Genomic DNA, 20,792 nt, shown 5'->3' on the forward strand with positions numbered 1-20,792 from the left:
CACAGTCAGGAAGACAACTATGGCTTGGCATAAGATTTGTTTTCCAGCAAGACAATGAACCCAAGCATACAGCAAAAGCTACACAGAAATGGTTTACCGACAACAGAGTGAATGTTCTGAAGTGGCTGAAGTGGAGTCATACCCAGACATCAATCCAATACAGAATTTGTGGATGGACTTAAAAGGGCTGTGCAAGCCTAATTAGGATGGATGGATGACCATCTCTTAGTTATGCTGCTATAGAAGTTAGTCTGCTGGGGGACCTCTACTGACAGACACTATATCCATTCAAATGCCACCATTGCATGTCATTGACTTCTCTGTGTCTTCTCTCTGCTGTAGTTGTGTTTCCTCCTCTCTGTCTCCCTCTCTCTGTACTTTTCTGCAGGTATCCTTGGCCTGGAGCTGTATATCACCAGAATCCAGTTGACCTGCTCAATGTTTTCTTGTTGCTTTTCTTGCCTGCTGTTCTTTTCTCTCTCCTCTTTCCACTCACCCCAACCGGTCGAGGCAGATGGCCGCACACTATGAGCCTGGTTCTGCTGGAGGTTTCTTCCTCTAAAGGGACTTTTTCCTCTCCACTGTTGCCTAAAGCTTGCTCAAATGGGATTGTTGGGTTTTCTATTTTTTGTATAATTATACTCTGTAAGGTCTTGAACCTTACAATGTAAAGTGCCTTGAGATAACTTCTGTTGTGAACTGGGGCTATACAAATAAAACTGAATTGAATCATCCAAGGTGTTAAATACTTTTTATAGGCACTATACATACACAAAAAGAAAGAAAATCAGCTACTGGATGCACACTATGATGCTATGGTGTTTTAGGAATCACTTTCTAAATGAGTTCAGTTTTTTAGACTATTCTGTGAACCATCTCTAATTTATGCTTACTTAGACTGCTAGGGTCCTTTTTTGATGCACTAAGCTACTGATTCTGATTACTCTGTGTATGACTGTGGATTTCAACTGGGACTATGAACTTTGGATTTGTGTTTTTATTTATTGTATTTGTTTTATGCTGAAGATAGAATTGGCTTGTTTTGTGCATGCTTTGCTCTGCTGACTGCCCTTGTGTCTGTTGTGCAATATTTTAAATGCAACTACGATAAACCAAACTAAGCAAACCAATGCTGTGTGTGCATTTCTGGGTCCAAAGTTTTAAACAAATCCTTACATTCTGACTTGTTAAATGAAACGTTAACTAACAAAGTGCTGCATTGCATTGCTGTGACTGTTGGATTAATGTCATCAATAACACGTTTTACACCACCTTTATTTTATTTAGTAAGATTTATTTGGAAAGTAAAGGTACATCTATATGAATTGTGATGATCAAAACTATTTGGAAACCGTTATTTCCATTACACTGGATTAAATGTTCACTGTTTTCAGAAGCTCTGACTGATTCTGTTTTTCACCCTTAACCAGGACATAAAAGCAAATAGATTCAAAACCAACTCTAAATGAATATGTTGAGCTGTGTTAGTAGTTTGTTGTTATTATTGTTGTGTCTGCAGTTTATGATGCTTCCAAGTGGTAATTTCAGATTTAAAGAATAAGACTAGTAATTTTATGTAATTTCGTTATTGTCAACAAATTATTTAAAAGACTACAATGACAATGACTTGTCTACTCATACATTATAACAATAATACATTTATTAATAGAGCCCTTTTCTAAATTTGTGTTACCCAGTGCTTCACATAAGAACCAAAGGTAGCCCAGTAAATCCATACAGACTGTATCTGTACTGATTTATCTATGTTACTGATAAAGAAATTCACATGCTTTTATATCTTCAGGGGTCAAAATGTATCCAATATAAATAATGCATATTTCTGGTTGAGTGTGAAACTAGGCTGATGGTTGAAGTCACCATGCTCCAGTATTCATAGTGTGGATACAGTAGCTTTCTATGGCCCCTTTGAGACACTTTGGGTTCAGTATTCAGGTTCGTGTCACACCGATAATGTTACAAGGTGTTTACTTAGAAGAATTGAGCGTGCTCTGTTACAACTATCCAATATTTTTGTTTCCTACATTTCAGTGGGGTTTCAACCCAGACATATGAAAAGATGCTGCCCGTGTGTACGCGCATCTGTACGCGCATCTGTGTCAATTTCCACTCTGCCCAGCAGGTGGGACTTGAAGATCGGAGGATGAAGCCTCTCTCTCCTCTCTCCCAGAGAGAGAGGAGAGAGAGGGGCTTCATCCTCCGATTACTGTCTGCTCTTATGTCTCTCCACCATTCCCACCGCCTGGTACCAGCAACGGCGCTAGAGAGAGAGAGGGAGAGGGAGAGAGAGAGGGAGAGAGAGAGGGGGGGAGATGGAGGGATGACATAAACGATGCAGAGAGAGGAGAAAAGAGAAAGAGAATGAGAATACATGCGCTCAGACCCCTTCGAGCCATGTAGCTTCTCTGGAATATTTTCAGGATTTCTTCCTTCCCAGTGGCGTTCTTTGAATCGAGCTGGAGAGCCGTGACCAGCATGATAAAATCCCACATTCACATTCTCACACACAGACACACACACGCACACAAACACACACATACAAACAGATTCACGCGTATGGATTCTGGTAGACATGAAGGGCTATATGTGTCTTCATTTTAACACCTGGACTCCAGTGAGGGAAACGCACTGAGGGCGCCGGTTACGCATTCCCACAGCCTCGGACGCGGGCAGCATTCTCTAATCGCTGCTGCTCTGCAAAGTTGCAAAGAAATCTCGGGACTTGAATCGTGACAGCATGGATGGATCTGGTGCGTCGTTTGGCGCATTCTGCGTCCGTCGCACTCCCGGGATATTCTGCTGCTGGAAGGTTTTCTTTCTGCTTAGCATCTTCTTTCACAACTACCTTAGCTCCTTCTTGGACTGTCCGCCCACCTGCACCTGCTCACCCACAGAGATCTACTGCAATAAGTCGGACAACAGCAAATTTTTCCCGCTGCTGTCCTTCCAGGGAACCGGGGGCGTCGGGAACAGCACGGGGAGCATCGAGGACCTTTTCCAGAACATTACCTCCATGTAAGTGCTGCTGTTCTCCTTGGACAAAGGAAGCGTTTCACTTCATACAGTGATTTATTTTGGCTTATTGGGGATTATCTGTCCATGTATGTACACAACAGTGACCTGAAATTGTCTACTATGAACTTAATCATTGAAAAAAACACTCCACCAGAGAACCACCTGCTTTAAAATGATCTTATTCTAATCTTAACCTCAAACCAGTGGTTAAATCCATCAATCCTTAATGAGCAAACAGAAAAACCTAAGCAATCCTTCAAGCCACTCAGTCAGTACAAGTGCAATAAGTGTTTTGATTGAAGTGTTTCTCCCACTGTAACATGGACACACTGTGGACATAGGTACAGTCGCTTAAAATAGTGGTCAATGTTTTAGGAAAATACCAAACCAAGGTGGTTACATTTACCCGAGGTCTTAGTCGTCTCTACATGTCTGGTAGTACGCTGAGTTTTTACTGAAATAAGATGGAAGGCTTTAATTAAGCTTCCTGTGAACATATACATATGGAAGTGTGGATTTCCAAAAAGCCTAAGAAAAATCGAGAGTGACTGAAAGATGATGTGTTAGGCCCCAAATCTTCTCATTTTGTCCCTTTAAATATTCTCACCTGTCCTTGCTGCAGTATCTCCCTAAATCCCTTCTTCCTTGTCCTCTGATGACAGAGACCAGCACAGCCTGAGAGGTAATAAACCCAGATATCTCCAAGTAGCTTCTTCAGTGGACAATAAAAGCAGCCATGACTCAGTTGTTCAAAAGCGCAAAGTCTAGCTGTCAAAACCATCATTTTATCCTGTGTATATACCTTTTGTTGGGCAGCGTAGAAAGTCTTTTGCTTTGCAAGAGTTCCATGACCACACCACATGCATTTGTATAAGGCTGATGGAGTCAAATCTCACATGTCACATCTGCTTGTGTTACCGCATGTACCGTATTCCTCATGCATCCTCAGGCTGCTGCTTGGGAAGTGCTTAGCATTCACAATCAGATGTTGTGTCAGCGCCGAATTCATTAGGTACCATTGAATAATGCATTTGGGGTTCATATGCTGTATATAACATGTGTTCCCATAATTTCCACATGGTCAGTTATAAAACACAAATATCCAGCAGCACACAAAGTGAATAATAATGCTGGAGTATTTCCCAAAATAATCTGCCGCACTTGTAAAGATTGTCTGTGTTTTTATGGTAGTTACTGTAGTAGTGCAGTAGAGTTGCTTTCCAGGGTATATAACTGTGGAGTTGTTATCTAATAAAAGGTGTTACCTTGAGATCCACTCCTCACATTACTCTTGACATCACAGACATTCTGAACATCTTGAAACATTATGCGGGCAGGAGTGACAAAATAATAACAGTCTATTGTCCCACTATTAGTGTTAATGGGGTTCAGTGTCTTGCACAAACAAGTCACCAGGACTAGGAAAACTGTGTCTGTGTAAAAATGCATTCTGCACTGTATTTTAGTGGAAGCTAAAATGAGCTTAAAGCAGTCTGCGTCAGGTAGGTGTATTCTTCCAGTTTTTTATCTCTAATCAGTAAAGTGCGTAACGTAACACGATTAAGAAGACGTCTCCTTCATTTGACTAATTCAGCAACTTCACCTGAACTTCATACTGCAGTTCTCCAACAAATGGTGGTGCAATAAGATGAATATCATCAATCTTGTGACATATGTTATATGATTAGTGTGTCTGAGCCAGACTCCTGAACCAATCTAGACTCTGTAGAACATGTTAAACCTTGATGGGATCCTCTGATGCTTGTATCAGTAGCAGATGGACAGATGTTTGTACCAGTTGAAAATGTGCAAATAAATGAATGAGATTCAAATACAGCTAGAAGCAATGATTATCCAGGAACATGTCAATATTTAGATTCTGACTAATCAGTAATTGGTACCCATGCTCATTAATATCATCAATATCAACTAAATAATAGCTTCATTTAGTTGTAGTCAAATATGCGTGTTGAGTTCAGAGACATGTTGCTCCAGCTCAGTTCACTTCATTCTGCTTTGGTGGCATAAAAGTAAAACACAAAACTATGTTAACAGTTTGAAATATCAATGTATGTTTAACATTCATTTCCTTTTGCCACCTTGTAGTACAGTAATGTGTGTGTGTGTGTGTGTGTGTGTGTGTGTGTGTGTGTGTGTGTGTGTGTGTGTGTGTTTGTGCTCAAAGGAGCTGCCACTGGATGCCACTGTATCCCCGTGCTTTCTGCTTTCACAACACACACAGACACACACACACACACACACAGAGAGTCCCTACCGTCAGTTTTCAGTTTTGTCATCTTGCTGTCACCAGTGGTCTAAGTGTGAACTGTCACTGCTTCCTTGAAAAGCCAATTTCCCTCTGTCTGCATCTCAGTCCTTGTTCGAATAATTTGTCTCATTCTGAGCTAATTTAACTTTGTCAGTGGTCACAGCAAAATTAATGAATCTTTTACAATCTAGGGATGCCAGATTAATCAATAATCATTAAGTCTATAATCAATTATAATAATCATAATCAGTTGTTCTGTTAACACATGAGTGTCAGGGAGCAAAGCTGTGCTGTAATGAAACATGCTTCATCATCAGTATAAATAACACCCAGTGCCCTGAGCATACTGTACTGTAGATATCTTTCATGTGATAAAGTTGCTATGAGGGTATTTATGCATCCCTTGGACATGTGCCCAGAATAGCAGCAGAATGGGAGGTACGCTGATTTGAAATTAAGTCACCAAGTTATATAGTTTATAACTGAAGTAAGTGTCATCAGTGGTAAAGTACAGTTTGAGTAAAAAGCACTGTACTTCTTCAATTGTTAATGATTAACCATTTACTGAAATGTGTGCTCAACTATTGGTTAAGGGAACTGCTTAAAGCTGAGTTCACTATTCCACACAGTGACTTCAAATGTGAATCTTACACAGTAATGTCTAAAGCAGATTTACATAGTAACAACATAAAAGTACTTCTGGAAGATAATCCATCACTTTGTGTCTGTTATCAAACTTGCTGGGATATATTTATGAGTGGAAATCAGTGTTAAAACTATGAATCAGCTCATTGACTGAAACAAAGGCTGATAATGGGTTCCTCATCATCAAGTCATCTGCAAAAAATCAAACTTGTACTGGTTCCAGATTCTTGGCTTTACACAAAAAAACTAACATTGTGTGTGGAATAGCATTAGTAGCCTATGAGCTGTTGATTCGATATGCTGCTAAATCCCTATCCTTATCACCCTTCTTTTGCTTCTATTCTCAACCTTAGATAGATACTAGAGTTTAGGCAGCTACAGTAAGAGCAGAGCTGCTACTCCTTCGTGTTCCTTCCTTCAGAAGCTGACACCTGGTTCGGTTTAATGGGAAACCTGCTTAATGGGAGATCCCTCCAGTGGAGCTTTGGTGAGCACACCCAAGACAAAGGGAGTTTGAAAACACGCCTTGGCAGAGGAAGGTCTGAACTAACATGCTGAACTTTTTGCCATTGTGACAAAACTCTGGTTAAGCAGCTAAAAATGGATGGTTGGTCTGTCACAATCAGGTCTTTGCACACGTCAAGTAGTTTACATGAAGATGAGCACCTGGCTGTGTAAAGTTCACTGTGATGGGAGTTTTTTTTTTTTTTTTACTTGCTTAAAATAGCACAGCTCTTCATCTTACTGCCAGGATTACTTGGTTGATCATGATCGGGAATTCACTCCTCCTGTCCTCCTCAGTGTCCCTACCTCTGATGCGGTGTGAAGCCTTTGAGCTGGTAGCACTCATCACTTCGCAGCACATTAGGCTCACACAGAGCAGCAACGATTGCAAAGAAAGGAAAGAAACAAGAGCTGTAACTGCAGAATTACTGCATGCAGAAGAAGATCAGTTCCATTATCAATATGTCTTTATAGGATAGGGTAGAGGAAAAGAGGAAGACAAATAGAGAATGTATGTGTGGTAGACACTGATTACTTTGTGAGAACGAGGCCTCACTTTATTGATCCACCTTTCTGTGAGAATTTCTGGACTCACAGGGAGCTGCTGCGGCAGTGATTCCTGACTTCTAAGTTCTACCCAACCCTGTGTGCAGAAGCGAGCAATGCTTCCACACTGAGTGCGTGTTTTTCACACTAATCACAGAGAATTTTGTGAAATAAGTAGAAAACCCAGAGAATAGGCGCTCGGTGATGAGGAAGCTTTGTTTTTAATACATGAGAAGAAAAAGTGGGAGGGAAGTGTGAAACAGAGTGAGAGAGAGAGAGTCAGTGAGGAATAGAAATAGAGGAGGTGGTTTATCAGAGAGAAAGATGAAGGGGAAAACGGACTGCATGAGGAAAAGAAATCTACACACACAGAACATGGACAGCTCCCTTTCAGCCAACTTGCTTCTTCTTCTATTATGATTTGACATTTAGCAGTCAGAATGTTCACGATGCACACTTCCATTTGTCAGTGTAACCTTTCCCTAACCCTTGCTGCTTTGTCAAGTTATCATGTTCGGCTTGTTTGCTTATGTTGCACTGGGGACACATTGATGTGAGCTTGTTTGCTCTCCAGTCACTGGCCAGTCAATCCCCCAACACCGATCTGATCACTTCAGAAATAATTTTGAACTTAGCTTTTTACAGTTACACTTTCTAATGTGTGCTCTCAATGACTCATCTCTGTTAGACCACTGATTTGCTTAAATCACAGGTTTAATAGCAACAGGCAGTTTTTGAAGTTTAAATGTTAGAAACATCTCTGCACCTCAAGAGATCTCCTACATTTTGATGGAGTGAATACTGGCTTGGCAATCTTACTTTTAGGAGTAGGAATAAGTTAATAATAATAATGCATTCATTTAATCATTATTCTATTTTGTTTCACATCTGAAAAAAAAATGTGGATGAACTGTGTTCACTGTGGGGAAAATGAGGTCCATTTATGGACTGCATGATCACCTGAAGCATTTATATGGGATCGTCTAGAGAGCTCTCACACACAGAGTTGACAGAGACATGAGATTTAGTTTTTCAACATGTGTTTGCTTTTGAAGGTCTGTAATCAGGTGTTATCACCTTCACAATACTCTGCCTCTGGTTATGGATTTGTTCTGCATGGTACAGAAAGTTCCTCAAGTACATCGTGTATTTAGTCAAGACTCATTACTGGTATCTTGCCCTGTTAATCTCAGTCCTTTTAATCTGAGGTTTAAACCTGGGACCTCTCATCACCTGTGATCGTGACGGTACCTCTGCAATCTGTGCCACCGCCCTAGAACACTGGTGCTTAATGGAATTTAGTTTGACCTTGTTGCAGACAGTACTTGCAAGTATTATCTGTTGAGTGTTCCAAATCTAATTTTAATCAATAATCTGAACTTTCCACATTTAACTCCTTGGAGCTCTTTTGTTTTAGGGATGCAGCACAGCCTTAGCTTATTAACCTCAGAAAGTAAAATATTTAAATATCAAATGTACACTCTAAAGCCTGTGATAATATGTCTATAAACATAAATATATTAATTATAATGTTGACTCTCATGTTATATATTTTCAACATATCTTGTGATATTAAAAGTGAAGTTAAATTGATGTTACATGTTGCTACATTACTATTATCACTATTCTTTTATTAATGCAAAAAACTGCCTTAAATCCTCAACTCCCAAGCTTTCAGGGGCAGTCACAATAAATGATAAAGCATGAAAGCTTCATAAACTGTTCTGTAATTCAGGCTGATTGTGTCTCTTGCTTTTTAAATTATTATCACCAGAATAGGTTGGAATGTAATTAACTTTATTATATTGAACAGGTTGCACATTCAAAGTTGTAACCTAGTCAGTTACCTGGGATCTGTTAAAATATTTAAGCAGACAATCTGCCCCTGTATCTTTTTTGCCCTGAGGCCCAAAGAGAATGAATCAGCCACTGTTGTTACACTATGTTAAAATATCCAATAACATTAGCAACCATTATGTACAACATCAATGTGGCAGCCCACATCATGTCACTGTGTGCATATGTGTGTGGGATGACGTGTAAAGCATTTGACAGGCCGGGCTGACATGTTGTTAAAGCGATAATTTAACACTGAGTTTTAGTTAGCTATTTTTTTCCACTGGGCTCATCAGCACTTATTGTGAAGCAGACTGAAATCAAAATCACATTTTAGAATCATCTGAACCATGTGTGTCATTCTTGCTCTTTAATTTTTCATTTTCATTTCAATGGGGAATTAAAACTAGAGAAAGCAATTTCAGAAGAAATTACGTGGGAGAGGTGATCTGTTGCCGAAAAAACGCAGGCCGCTTAGAAACTGATGACCAATAACACGTTATTGCAAGTTCTTATCTAAAAGAACAAAAAATCACGAAGACAAAAAGTTGACCATAAGAAAAAGTGGACAAAAATAAAACTGATAGACAGAGGTGAAGCCAAAAATATATGGAAGAAAAAGAGAAAAATAAGGTGCAGGGAAGGTGAAAAGAAAAATTATGGACAGAAAACGCAGTAAGAAAAGAAAGATAGTCTGAAGAGGAAGGTGAAACAAAAGAGGCATAAGCAAGTGAAAAACAAGAAGTAGACAGGAAATGATAGAAAGAGCAACAAAAAAGACAAAGTAACAGAACCTTTAACACATCATATGCTTTTAGTTTGAAAATCTAGCATACTACACACTATCATACATTCATTTTGCTATCTGGAGCTAATACTGTGAATAATCAAGCCACTCTAAGTCTTTCCTTTTTTAGATTTTATGTATGAGGCCTTTTATTGTGAAAATAGGACTTGTGTTGTTATTAAAAAAGACCTTTATTTTGAAAATTCAAGGTTATTAAAGTGAGCTCATATTAATATAAATGACTTAAAAACATAAATACATCATCATTCAGAGACCAGCAGCAACCTTGTGTTAGTAAATGTAGACTTATTTTGAAAATCTGAATTTCCTGTCAAGACATGACAAAATGACTAATACTAATACACTAACTACTAACAACTAACTAAACTACTAAGTTAACATTTCATGCTTTTATTTTCAAGGGGTTTGGCAGAAGTAGGAATTATTTACTAAACTGGTAAATAATCTTAATAACTAAACTTAATTAACCAGTCCAATAAACAGTCACAGGCACAAGAACACTTTTGTCTCAGCTTAACACAGCTTTGATGTTGATCACATTAGCCGATTCAGCTGTTTGTTGTTGTTGTTGCAATGAGACGCTAACAGAAACAACCATACTAAAAAAATCAGAACAGAATCAGACCTCTCAAAAAGAGGAAATCCTACCTCAAAAAAAAAAAAGATATCCTCAGACAGAAGACATTAATGAGTTGCCCTTTGCCCAAACTTTATGTTTGAGGACTGAAACTGTGGTCACAGGAGTAAGTTACAGAAGTGGTCAAATCTAAACTGTGACATCACCAACTCTAGCTGGAGCAAAAAATACCTAAAACTAAAGCTGCCAAAACTCAAAAAGTATAAAAGATACAATGAAGCTGAAGCTACTTAATAGGAAAAAGTTAAAAATGTAAATGACGTTTCTATGACAAAGTATGATGTTACAGGAAGCTAAAGCTGAGGAAAGTTGATAGCAAGCTGAACGATGGCTCTGGGCCATTTAAAAAAAACGACGAAAAAAGTTGAATAGAATAAAAAGTTGAAAAATTGATAACGTTAAAAGTCACAGCACACATCACCTAAAGAAGACACACGCTTAGAAAGTTGAATGAACTTTCTCCCCTGTATATACTGTAAAGCAAGCTGACTCTTTTGTCAGTTAGATAATACTTATCCAAAATTCTCAAGGTATTTACTAAATCCTCAATGATTATTCTGTTGCTTGGGATTTAAAAGTAACCTAGTTTGGTCCTGAAAAATAGAATTTTAGTCAGTTCCTTGTGTGTTACAATTTCTTCTCCTCAAAAACAAAATTGGCAAATTACATCATAAGGAGTAAAATATCATCATCTTTTGAATTTTTCTTTGTAGTTTTTAGTATATCTATTCTGCTTTTCTAGGTCTAAAAGCAGAGTAAGATTAGCTAGAACAATCTATAATGATTTGGGAAATTCAGTACCTTCAGAATTTGGATGACTATAGTAAAGTAAATTAAAGGTCGCCAGAGAGGATTTAGAGTTATCACTTGTGACTTGACTGTATGTAATACATGAAACAAAAAAGCTCTTGAGTTTGTAGCTAAAGTGGCTCAATTATGAATGGTTGGAAGCTATACATCCAAATATTTCCATATTACCATGGGCACTGTTGGTTCAGAAGTTGTTCATGATTTGCAGAGTCAGTGGTTTGACTCCCAGCTCCTTCTGGCCACATTTCAAGGAGATAATGAATGTTGAGACTAAGATAAAGCATATGTAGCCACAAGATATGAAATTCGTGCACAAGTCTTTAAGGCTGAAATATTGCTGTCCAAAACTGAAAGCACTGCAAAGCACATGCAGTAGTTCAATAATCTACAGACCAACTGCCACGTACCTGCTTCAGTGGCATTACATCTAGAGCAGAGTCAAAGGTCTGGATTATACTGGATGTAGTTTGAAGTTTGACATATTTCACACAGTTGACTTAATAGGACAACCACTGTTTTCACAAAGATACAATATTCACTGTTGTTAACTTCAAGCCAGTGCCAGTCTAATCTAACACACATACACAGTATGTATTAAAATAACCTTTACTATATCAGTGGTGAAGATGCAGTGACCTTAACTGTCACTACTTTGACAAACAGTCCTAGCATGTCCTCCTTTTTGTCTTTATGTATGTAAAAGAGCTGTTTATGAAACACATGATGACAGAGTGTCAATAACTGAGGATCAATGCTTATTGATGTCAATAATAAAATGCTGTCAGTTATGAAAATGAAAAGAAAAGTCAATATTTTCTTCAGTAATGCATTAATGCTGTCTGCAGTGGTCAATCATTTCTGGACGTAATGAACACAAACAGGTCACTTGTGTTTCTGATGGTTTTCACAAGGCCAACAAGCCGGATGCAACGCGAGATGGGTTTTTGCTGTAATTACAAATTTTTATTAGATGAGCGGGTTTTGGTAACAGCTTTAAAATAGAGCAAACACAAACAAAATTGCTCTTTTGTCTTGTTCTTGTGTCTTGTTTCTTCTTTCAGTTTTTTTTTTCTGTCTTCAGTGTAGCAACCCATTCATGAACTTCACACTGGGAAGTGTCTTAGTCATGTTTTAGGATTAGGTCACATTTTATAATGCTGTTTCAAACTTCGCGAAGCTGTAATAATTTAGATCGAGTAAAGAAATGAGTTTTATTGTATATGCAGGCATAGGAACTGGCCAAAATTGACTAGGTCACGCTGGTAGCATGTGAAATAAAGATCACAATGAAAACAAAATAAAAATCATGATTTGCAATTTTATCACATCTAATTATGATTCTAGAATTGAAAATGCAGTTAAAGACAGCAAGTGAACATGTGGACAGATGATCAATGCAAAATTGGTTCTTTGTGTCACTTTGCAACTGACTGCTCCAGTGCACATAGAAAAGACATAAGTCCTACAGTTTACAGGAATTACAGCCAACAGTAAGTGATTGCACCAATCAATCAAACAGAAAGTGATGGTTTGATTACCTGCTTACCTGCTAGACAGGTGTCAGAACAATAACACAGAAAGAGTAATATGAATGAATAATTTTAAACCTCCACCATACTTCACTCATTAGAAAATGACGCCCAGCTCTGTAGTAGCTACAGTCTGCTGCCACACTTCATGCCTGAGATGGGAACTTTTTCAGCAGCACTGCACAAACTGAAACAGAAGCTGACATTTTTAGCTCCATTCAGAGTTGGAAAAAGGAACTGATATGACTGTCCACATCATGTTTCCTACAGCCCGCTACTGCCACGCGTCATCATTCACCAATAAATGCCAGTGACTAGATTGTCTATCGTTTGTTTCTATTCAAAGTCATACCAGGCTGTCGACAGCAGAATCACTGAGAAAATGATGTCTGCCCTTAGGAATTCATACATCACTTCTGCTTCTCCCCTATAGCTGTATCTGACAGAAAAAGAGTGAGAGACACAGGCAAAGACAGATTCCTTGTTTACACTTGATTATATGGATCTTGGATATTAAGATCACAGGTGGACTGTCTAGACACATAATTGCTCACTCCTGTCCGTACACACGGGCCTCTGCAAACATGTATAGCAGGCCACTTGTGGTCAGCTTTTGGTACTGCTGTGTTACTTATTCTAACTAATGACATACAGTTGAACCACCAATACGCCATTGGACATCTTCAATCCTACATTATTAGTGATGATGTCATTACAAGACAAGATTTTTATTATAATCACTTTGTCTGGTGTTATCGTAGTAGTATAACGTGAGTGTGCATGCACTCACAGTGTCCTTGAAGGACCCTTCTCCACAGAGGAAATGAGGTTGGAAGTCTTGCCACAATTGCCAGTCTCTGATTGCCAACACATCATCTTAGAAGTGACTTTGAGACTGTCACAGACACAGTCTCAAAGTCACTTGTGTATGTGTGTGTGTGTATTTCTGTGTAGGTTGACGTGTAATCACAGTGAACAGAAAAGGCAATTTGTTCAGCCAGAGCCCCTGTTGTGTTGATAAGCTGGTCACACAAACCGCTGTCTGCCACCAGCTCTCCTTCTCCCCGGCTGGCTCCCAGCCCATCGTTGTTTCCAGTGTTTCTAGATTCTGGCTGAACCTAGACGAATTAAAGCTGCAACAGGCTCAGCCTCACTTTCTGTATATCAGCTGTGCATTGGCTTAAATAATATATAGTATCAACATGACTTTATGTGTAATAATTAGCTCAAAAATAAGGTGTGATTGTGATGAAATGTCAGTGGTGTGAGGTTCAAACACACAGTTCAACCTACATGAATGGTGTTCTGTGATGTTGGTGAATGCATACACTTACCAAAGCCATGCAAATGTGCCCAAAAAGCCCAATATTGTTGCTGAAATGGGGAGAAAGGTTGGTGTTCAGATGTCATCTTGTGTGTATGCAGATAAAGCTCGGTTCTATTTAAATTTTTATTAGGCAGTGGTTTTGAGATATCTTCTTTTTTTGATGTGAGATGTTAATAAAAATGCCAGATTGTAGAAATATGTTTACATTTACATTTACATTCAGGTATTTGGAAGATGACCCAAAGTGACTTGAAAGGGAGGTACAAAGCAAGCAAATATCTAAACCAAGGAGAAAAACTATAAAGTGCTCTAGGAAGAGCTGCTTCAGTGACATGTATAAGTGCAAGTTTTTTTTACTATTTTAATTGCAGAGAAAGATTTAAATGCAGAGAAAGATTTGGAGGAGCTCTGTTTTCAGAGGCAGCTCTGTGTGCAGAGGTGGGTAGGTCATTCACCATCGTGGAAGCACAGAGCTGAAAAGTTTTGCCTGAAAGTTATGTTATTTAAAGTTTTTAAACACTCTAAGAAAATATACTAAAAACTGATAGCAGATAATTTCCTTTGCTTAAAATCAGCTCACCACCCCTGGTGTGTATTATGACTGTCAAAAGACACAGCGTGCTGCCTTAACACATTCTGCATTTACACATTGACTTACATTTTAACAGTTTTGGTGCCTTAAATAACACACATCAACTCCCTTTAAGAATTCTCAGCTCTGCGAATGCTTATACTTCTTTCAGTAGTTGCATTTCATTTGCAGTACTTTAGTTTTAAACTACTACTTGTGTTTCTGTGGAACTTGAGCTGACTTTGGAACTAACGTGTCTTGGAATGCACTTTTCACATTTCAGTGCTTCCAATTCAACTGTCTCTTCATGTCCTTTGAGCAGTTTAACTTGCCACTTCAACTTCCTCCAGCACACCAGCCACAATTTTAACTATTTATGTGCTCTTACACTGAATACTACTTTAACCCATTAGAAGTTTTTCATGCATAAATTATGACAGCTGAAGTCAAGATTAGGGCAGCACTGTGGTGTAGTGGTTAGCACTATCGCCTCATAGCAAGGAAGACCTGGGTTTGAATCCACGAGTCTGCCGGGTGTTTTTCTGTGTTTAAGTTTGCATGTCTGCTTCATTTCACCATCCAAAGACATGTAGTTAAGGTTAATTTTTAATTTTACTTTTTTTTTTTTTTTTTTTTATTATATGTATAATCTTAACTGATATTTTAGATTTAAAAATAATGTTCCTTGGATGTTATCTGACATCACCATATATTATATTTTATGAAAGAAGGGTTAATTGGTGGTCATCATGGTGTCATTTATTATTTATAATTATCTGTCTATCACTATATGAATGTTTTGGTGTGTCCGTGTCTAATGAATGAGGCAGTAAATTTTATGATTTTTATTTTACACAGGTAAATATTATGGGCAGTTTGTTATCACGAGACTGGAGCCAGACTCCATTGCCAGAGAATACATAGAGGCAAGAATGATTTAATAAAGATTTCTTACAACAAAATGTGCAAATATTTGAATCAGGGAGTTCTGCGGGGCACCAACCGGCAGGAGACGGTGTCGGGTGAGTATGACACTCTAGGAGAGAAGGGGCTATCATCTGCATGACAATGAAAATTTCATAGAGTGCTAATAATATTGGTTAAGGGGGACATATATAGACTGATAAGAATTGGTCCAAGCACAGATCCCTGTGGAATGCCATAGCTAACTTTGCTGTGCATGGAAGACTCATCATTAACATGTACAAACTGGAATCTATCTGATAGATATGATTTAAACCACCCTAGTGCTGTTCCTTTGATCCCAATGACATGTTCCAGTCTGTGTAATAAAATGTTGTGATCTATAGTGTCGAATGCAGCACTAAGATCTATCAAGAAAAGTATAGAGAGTAGTTTATTAGAAACTACCTTTTCAAGAATTTTAGAGATAAAGGGCAGATTGGATATTGGGATATAATTTACTAAAGTCCCTGAGTCCAGGTATATACTGTAACCTGTAACCAAAGCAATATATCAGAATAGAAGAAGCCTTCCAAATGAGATGTGAAACATTTTGAGATGAGATGTAATTGCAAGATTTAAGTTCAATTCAATTTCTATTCAGTTTTATTTGTATTTTTAGGTTTAAGATCTTACAGAAAATATTTATACAAAAAATTATAGAGAAAACCCAACAACCCCATTTGAGCAAGCTTTGGGCAACAGTGGAGAGGAAAAACTCCCTTTAAAGGAAGAAACCTCCAGCAGAACCAGGCTCGTAGTGGGCGGCCATCTGCCTCGACCGAGTACAGAGAAAGATGTGGACTAGTTTTGATTTCAGCAGATTTTTTAACATTGGGAGTGAGGCTTCTGAGCGTGCAGAGGTTGGTAGCTCGTTTCACCATTGTGGAACCACTGAGCTGAGGTGAGGGGACCACAACACGTCATTCGCTGGCAGAGCGCAGATTGTAGACCCAAATGAGCGAGTTCAGGTAGGCTGGTGCTGTTGAGTTGACCATTTTGTAGGCAAGGATTAGGGCTTTGAATCTGATTTGGGCAGCTAAAGGAAGCCATTCTACTGAACACTTCCAAAACCAAAGAGATGGTAGTGGATTTTCAAAAGTCTAAACCCCCTCCTCATTCATTCAACATTTGTGGTGCGAACATTGAAGTGGTGGCAGCCTGCAAATATCTAGGTGTGCACTCACTTCACGCAACATAAAAAAGGGAGAAGTCTTTTCCTCTTGAGGCGGGTTAGGTTATTAGACATCTGCTGTAACATGCTACAAATGTGTTACCGACATAACAGCAGAAGGACGCAAGGAGGCTGGACAAACTGGAGCAAAAAGCCTGCACAGTGACTGGAATGAGGTTGGACTCACTAGAAGCTATGGTGGAGAACCATTCTACAATACACCGAGCATCCCCTACACAACATCATGGACAAGAGAAATAACTGCAGTGGATGACTCACCTCACTGCAAGTCTGAAAGATACAGGAGATTCTTTATCCCATAGCCATGAGGCTCAACTACACCCTAGTCAGCAGCAGATGATTAATTACCACTTTCACTTAATTCCTATCTACAAAACTACTTGAATGTGCCACCACTTACTACAACCACAATAATAATCATATAACTTTCTGACAGTTTCAACTATATAGAAAGCTGCTGTATTTGATTACATTTAATTATAGAGGTGTCCCTAATAAAGTGGCCAGTGGCTGTATAGAGTCAGGATATCTACAGTATTTTTTTTATCTGAACTCAGTGATCAAATAGAATCCCAGCTCTGAAGTCAGCTCTGAGCTCTTTTCACTCACAGAGCAAGTCTTGAATTTTCCATTCTTTCTGTGAGTGTTACACTTATGTCTTTTTCGCTCCTGATAAAGGGCATTGTTCTTGCCTTTGAAAATTAAGTGATCTAAGTTCAAACATTTTCACCTTGGACCTCAGTTTGTTCATCATACAGTGAATTCCACATGCAGATGTGTTTCAAACTGTGTTTGAGGTTGTACTGCCTCACACAGCTTTTTTAGGTAAAGATACAAGCGCAAATGCTGGCCTTGATCCAGTTGCAAGAGGTCTCATAAAATGGTGGCTACAAATAGCCACAACAAAGCTCAGGTTGTGGATTTTGCATCAGAAAACACATATTTATGTTTTGCAGTATCTGTAAGAAACACCAGATATGGTGAAAATATAGATTACCTTACATTGGCTGTCACTATCTCAGAATCAGATTCAGTGACTTAAAGGAAAGAATTAACTCACTTGTTAATCATAGCTGATATATTTATAACAATCACCAGTGTGCAAAATTTATCTGTGTGGGCTTTAGAGTAGGCTAAGAAAAGATATGGAGATATGTTCATATCTGAGTGGATTAATGTCTCTGGGCAAGATGAACAGCCTTAGAGCTTCAGCTGCCATCGGTCTCTGCTGAGAAAAATTACACACAGAACCACATTAAAAATTAAACAGCATGTCCTCTATCATTAGCTGAACATCATGTCTGGTGTCTTTTATGGACTCCTTTGAAAATTTGTCAACCAGTGAGAGTGACTGATGATATAAACTGTAGCAGAGCTGGTATTTAACATGTTTCTAGCAAGGGAAACACTCATAGCAAACTATAAGAGGAATTCATTAGAAAAGAATTAAAGTTAGCAGGCTAGTAGCAAGAGATGTCAAGGACAATGTTTACAAGTTGACATAAAAGGCTATATTTGTTATACAGTACTCACACAGTCTCATCCTGACTCACTTTTAGTTGATCATCTGTTATAGTGCGTACAGATCAACCCATAAGCTGTGATGCAGTGTTTGGACACCTGTCTATCACAACCAGCATTATGTATTTCTCATGCTGATCTGTCCACCACAATAGTAACACCAAGGTGGATTTAATGGTGCCTGGTCCATCAAGGGCCACCAGTTGGTGATGACTCCTATGTAATTGGTTTACACGTTGAAGATAATCTGATGTCCATAACCTAATGGCACACTGTCTTCTGAGTTGTTTTTGTTTTGTTTTTTTTATCTATTTGTTATTTGTTAATGGATGTTTTATTTCTGTTTCATTCTTCTGTTCCATCCCCTTCTTCTACAAGATAAATTAGAAGGACTGAAAAATCCTGAAAAAAGGCTGTGGGGGCATGTTCTCTAATACCTAATGTAAAATTCATCACCTGTTGGATGGAATAACAGTGGTTTGGTATAATTATGAATGAACTGCTTAAAGTAAACGAATATTTGTTTTGAAAAGTTCCATAGTGGCAAAGAAACCAAGGCAGAACTCAAAGGCGGCCAACTGGAAATAAGAGAGGTTCTGGTAAATGGATAGAAAGATGAGTTAAGGTGATGTACAGTAGGAGAGGAGGAGTACAGGTGTATGTGAGAGGGAAAAAGATAAGGTGAGGCAAATGAGCCCTTAAATTGGATTCGAACTTTAAATTACTGATTTAAATGTTTCAAAAGCCTCAAAATGGAGTTGAAATATGCTGCTATTACACTGAAGACTGGGGTAATTATGTTTTTAGAGCCACAGTGATTATAGTGCAATCACAGCCCCAGCAGCGCTGTAGATACAGACACAGTCGGCTGTAGAATGAGACAGAGAGGTGTTCTTAATATAGATGAACCAATATAGTAAACACTATATACACTATTATGTTTTTTGTTTTCTATTCTTTTTCCTTTTTCTACATGCAGTAGTTTTTTATCCACCTCTCATCCAATGACAGCTGGGTTGAGTCTCAGCCTGCCCATGACCCTCAACAGTGTAAGTGCTTAAGATAATGCATGAGTGGTACAGAGTGTATATAAAGACTTTTCTTTAATCTTTACTCTGTGCGAAAGAGCGTGAAGAGCCTTTTCTTTTCTTTTGAGTACACAAAGCATTTATCCGATTTATGCTTGTTCCTTTTAGTGCTGTGGAAAGAAAAGAAATCCAAAAACGAAATATATATATAAGTAGATATCAATTATTCGTCTTCATCTATGTCAGGAGATGACTTGTCAGAATTCATCATGTTATTTGTTTTGAAACTGTTCTTTCATTCCAGCTGATAATGTCACACGTGTACCATGTATATTGTTTTTGTATGTCACAGAATTTATCACTGAAATGGTGATTATACTGGGTAAAACATAAACCTTTGTTATTCTATTAAGTGCCTAAAATGCAGTCTGACACATTAGACTTTGGAAATATTATTTAACACTCTGATATTCTACATTTACCCGGTAAAGGCGGATGTGATTGTATGGGACTAGCTTCTTTTGTGATGATTTGCATCTGTAACAAAAACACGACAGCAATTATGTTTTATCAGCATAAACCCAGATTAGGTATTAAGCATCATTGTTAGAAAACATTCTAACATTTTATTGAACAAATGACAAATAAACTATGGATAATATACAGTTAAGCCTAAGACGTTAATTGTGTTAAGAAACAAAAATGTTAAAGTTATGGGATGTCGATGTATCCCAAGGCATGTGTTATGACATTTCTTCTTAAGACTCACCCTAAATTTTGGGGCCACCACTAATGCAGTCCTAAAAACAATAATAACCATCAACATGTGTTTGTTCAACTTATTTTGTCTATGTAAAGCAGAGATATGTTGGGAATTGTTTGAACTGATTTATAATACATTAGCGGTTTTCTCATGGTCCAGATTGCAAATGAATGTAACTAAAATCATGAGTGTATCACAAACTTTGTCAGCAAATAGCCATGAATGTGTTATTGTGTATGCCTCAGTCTCAGTCAGTTTCTCCCTTCTTGTGTTTTCCTCATGCTTTGTCAGCCAACAATGTGCTGCTTTCTTTATTGTTCAAAGTTTGTGGTTTTAATCTTTTTTTTTCATTTCTAACTTGGCAACATGTAAAATAAGATAAACAGTGTATTCTATTTGTAAGAGCTGGTATCCTGCAACAAACCTGTATTCTGTCAAATATTTTGTGCCAGCCATAACAGGTGACTCGATCCCCTTAACAGAACTAAACCATTAAAGAACAGATGATTTTTCCAGGTGGATTCAAAAATATTAATGCTGGCTGTATGCCATTTAGGTCAGTTGTGGTGTGCTGGTATTGTTCATGCTTACGCAAGGCGTTTCACATATGCGCTATGGACTGTGTCTGGAGAATCAGGCCCGGACATTGTGCGAAATTGTGCATTCCCACATGCAGCACAAAGCAGGAGAAAGACGGCATGCATTCTCACTCAAGGAAGTGTGGTTGATTTTGGGATGTGAGGAGATAACTGTGTAGAGCTTGCAGGGTTAACTACGTGACACAAAAAGTATGCCGCGGAAATTAAT

The 20,792-nt window shown here is 38.3% G+C and overlaps 1 protein-coding gene across 2 annotated transcripts in view; it reads left to right on the top strand.

Annotated features, from left to right (window-relative positions):
• Positions 1 to 2,710: 2,710 nt before the first annotated feature.
• LOC113165337 (NT-3 growth factor receptor-like) overlaps positions 2,711 to 20,792 on the top strand; it is a 138,046-nt gene continuing 119,964 nt past the window's right edge. For both annotated transcript variants that reach the window (XM_026364750.1, XM_026364749.1), the window contains exon 1: positions 2,711 to 3,033. In XM_026364750.1, the coding sequence (XP_026220535.1) occupies positions 2,756 to 3,033 (278 nt within the window). In that variant the 5' untranslated portion in view covers positions 2,711 to 2,755. The remainder of the gene's footprint in view (positions 3,034 to 20,792) is intronic.

This window comes from Anabas testudineus, chromosome 6 (genome assembly GCF_900324465.2).
Source record: "Anabas testudineus chromosome 6, fAnaTes1.2, whole genome shotgun sequence".
Lineage (NCBI taxonomy): Eukaryota > Metazoa > Chordata > Actinopteri > Anabantiformes > Anabantidae > Anabas > Anabas testudineus.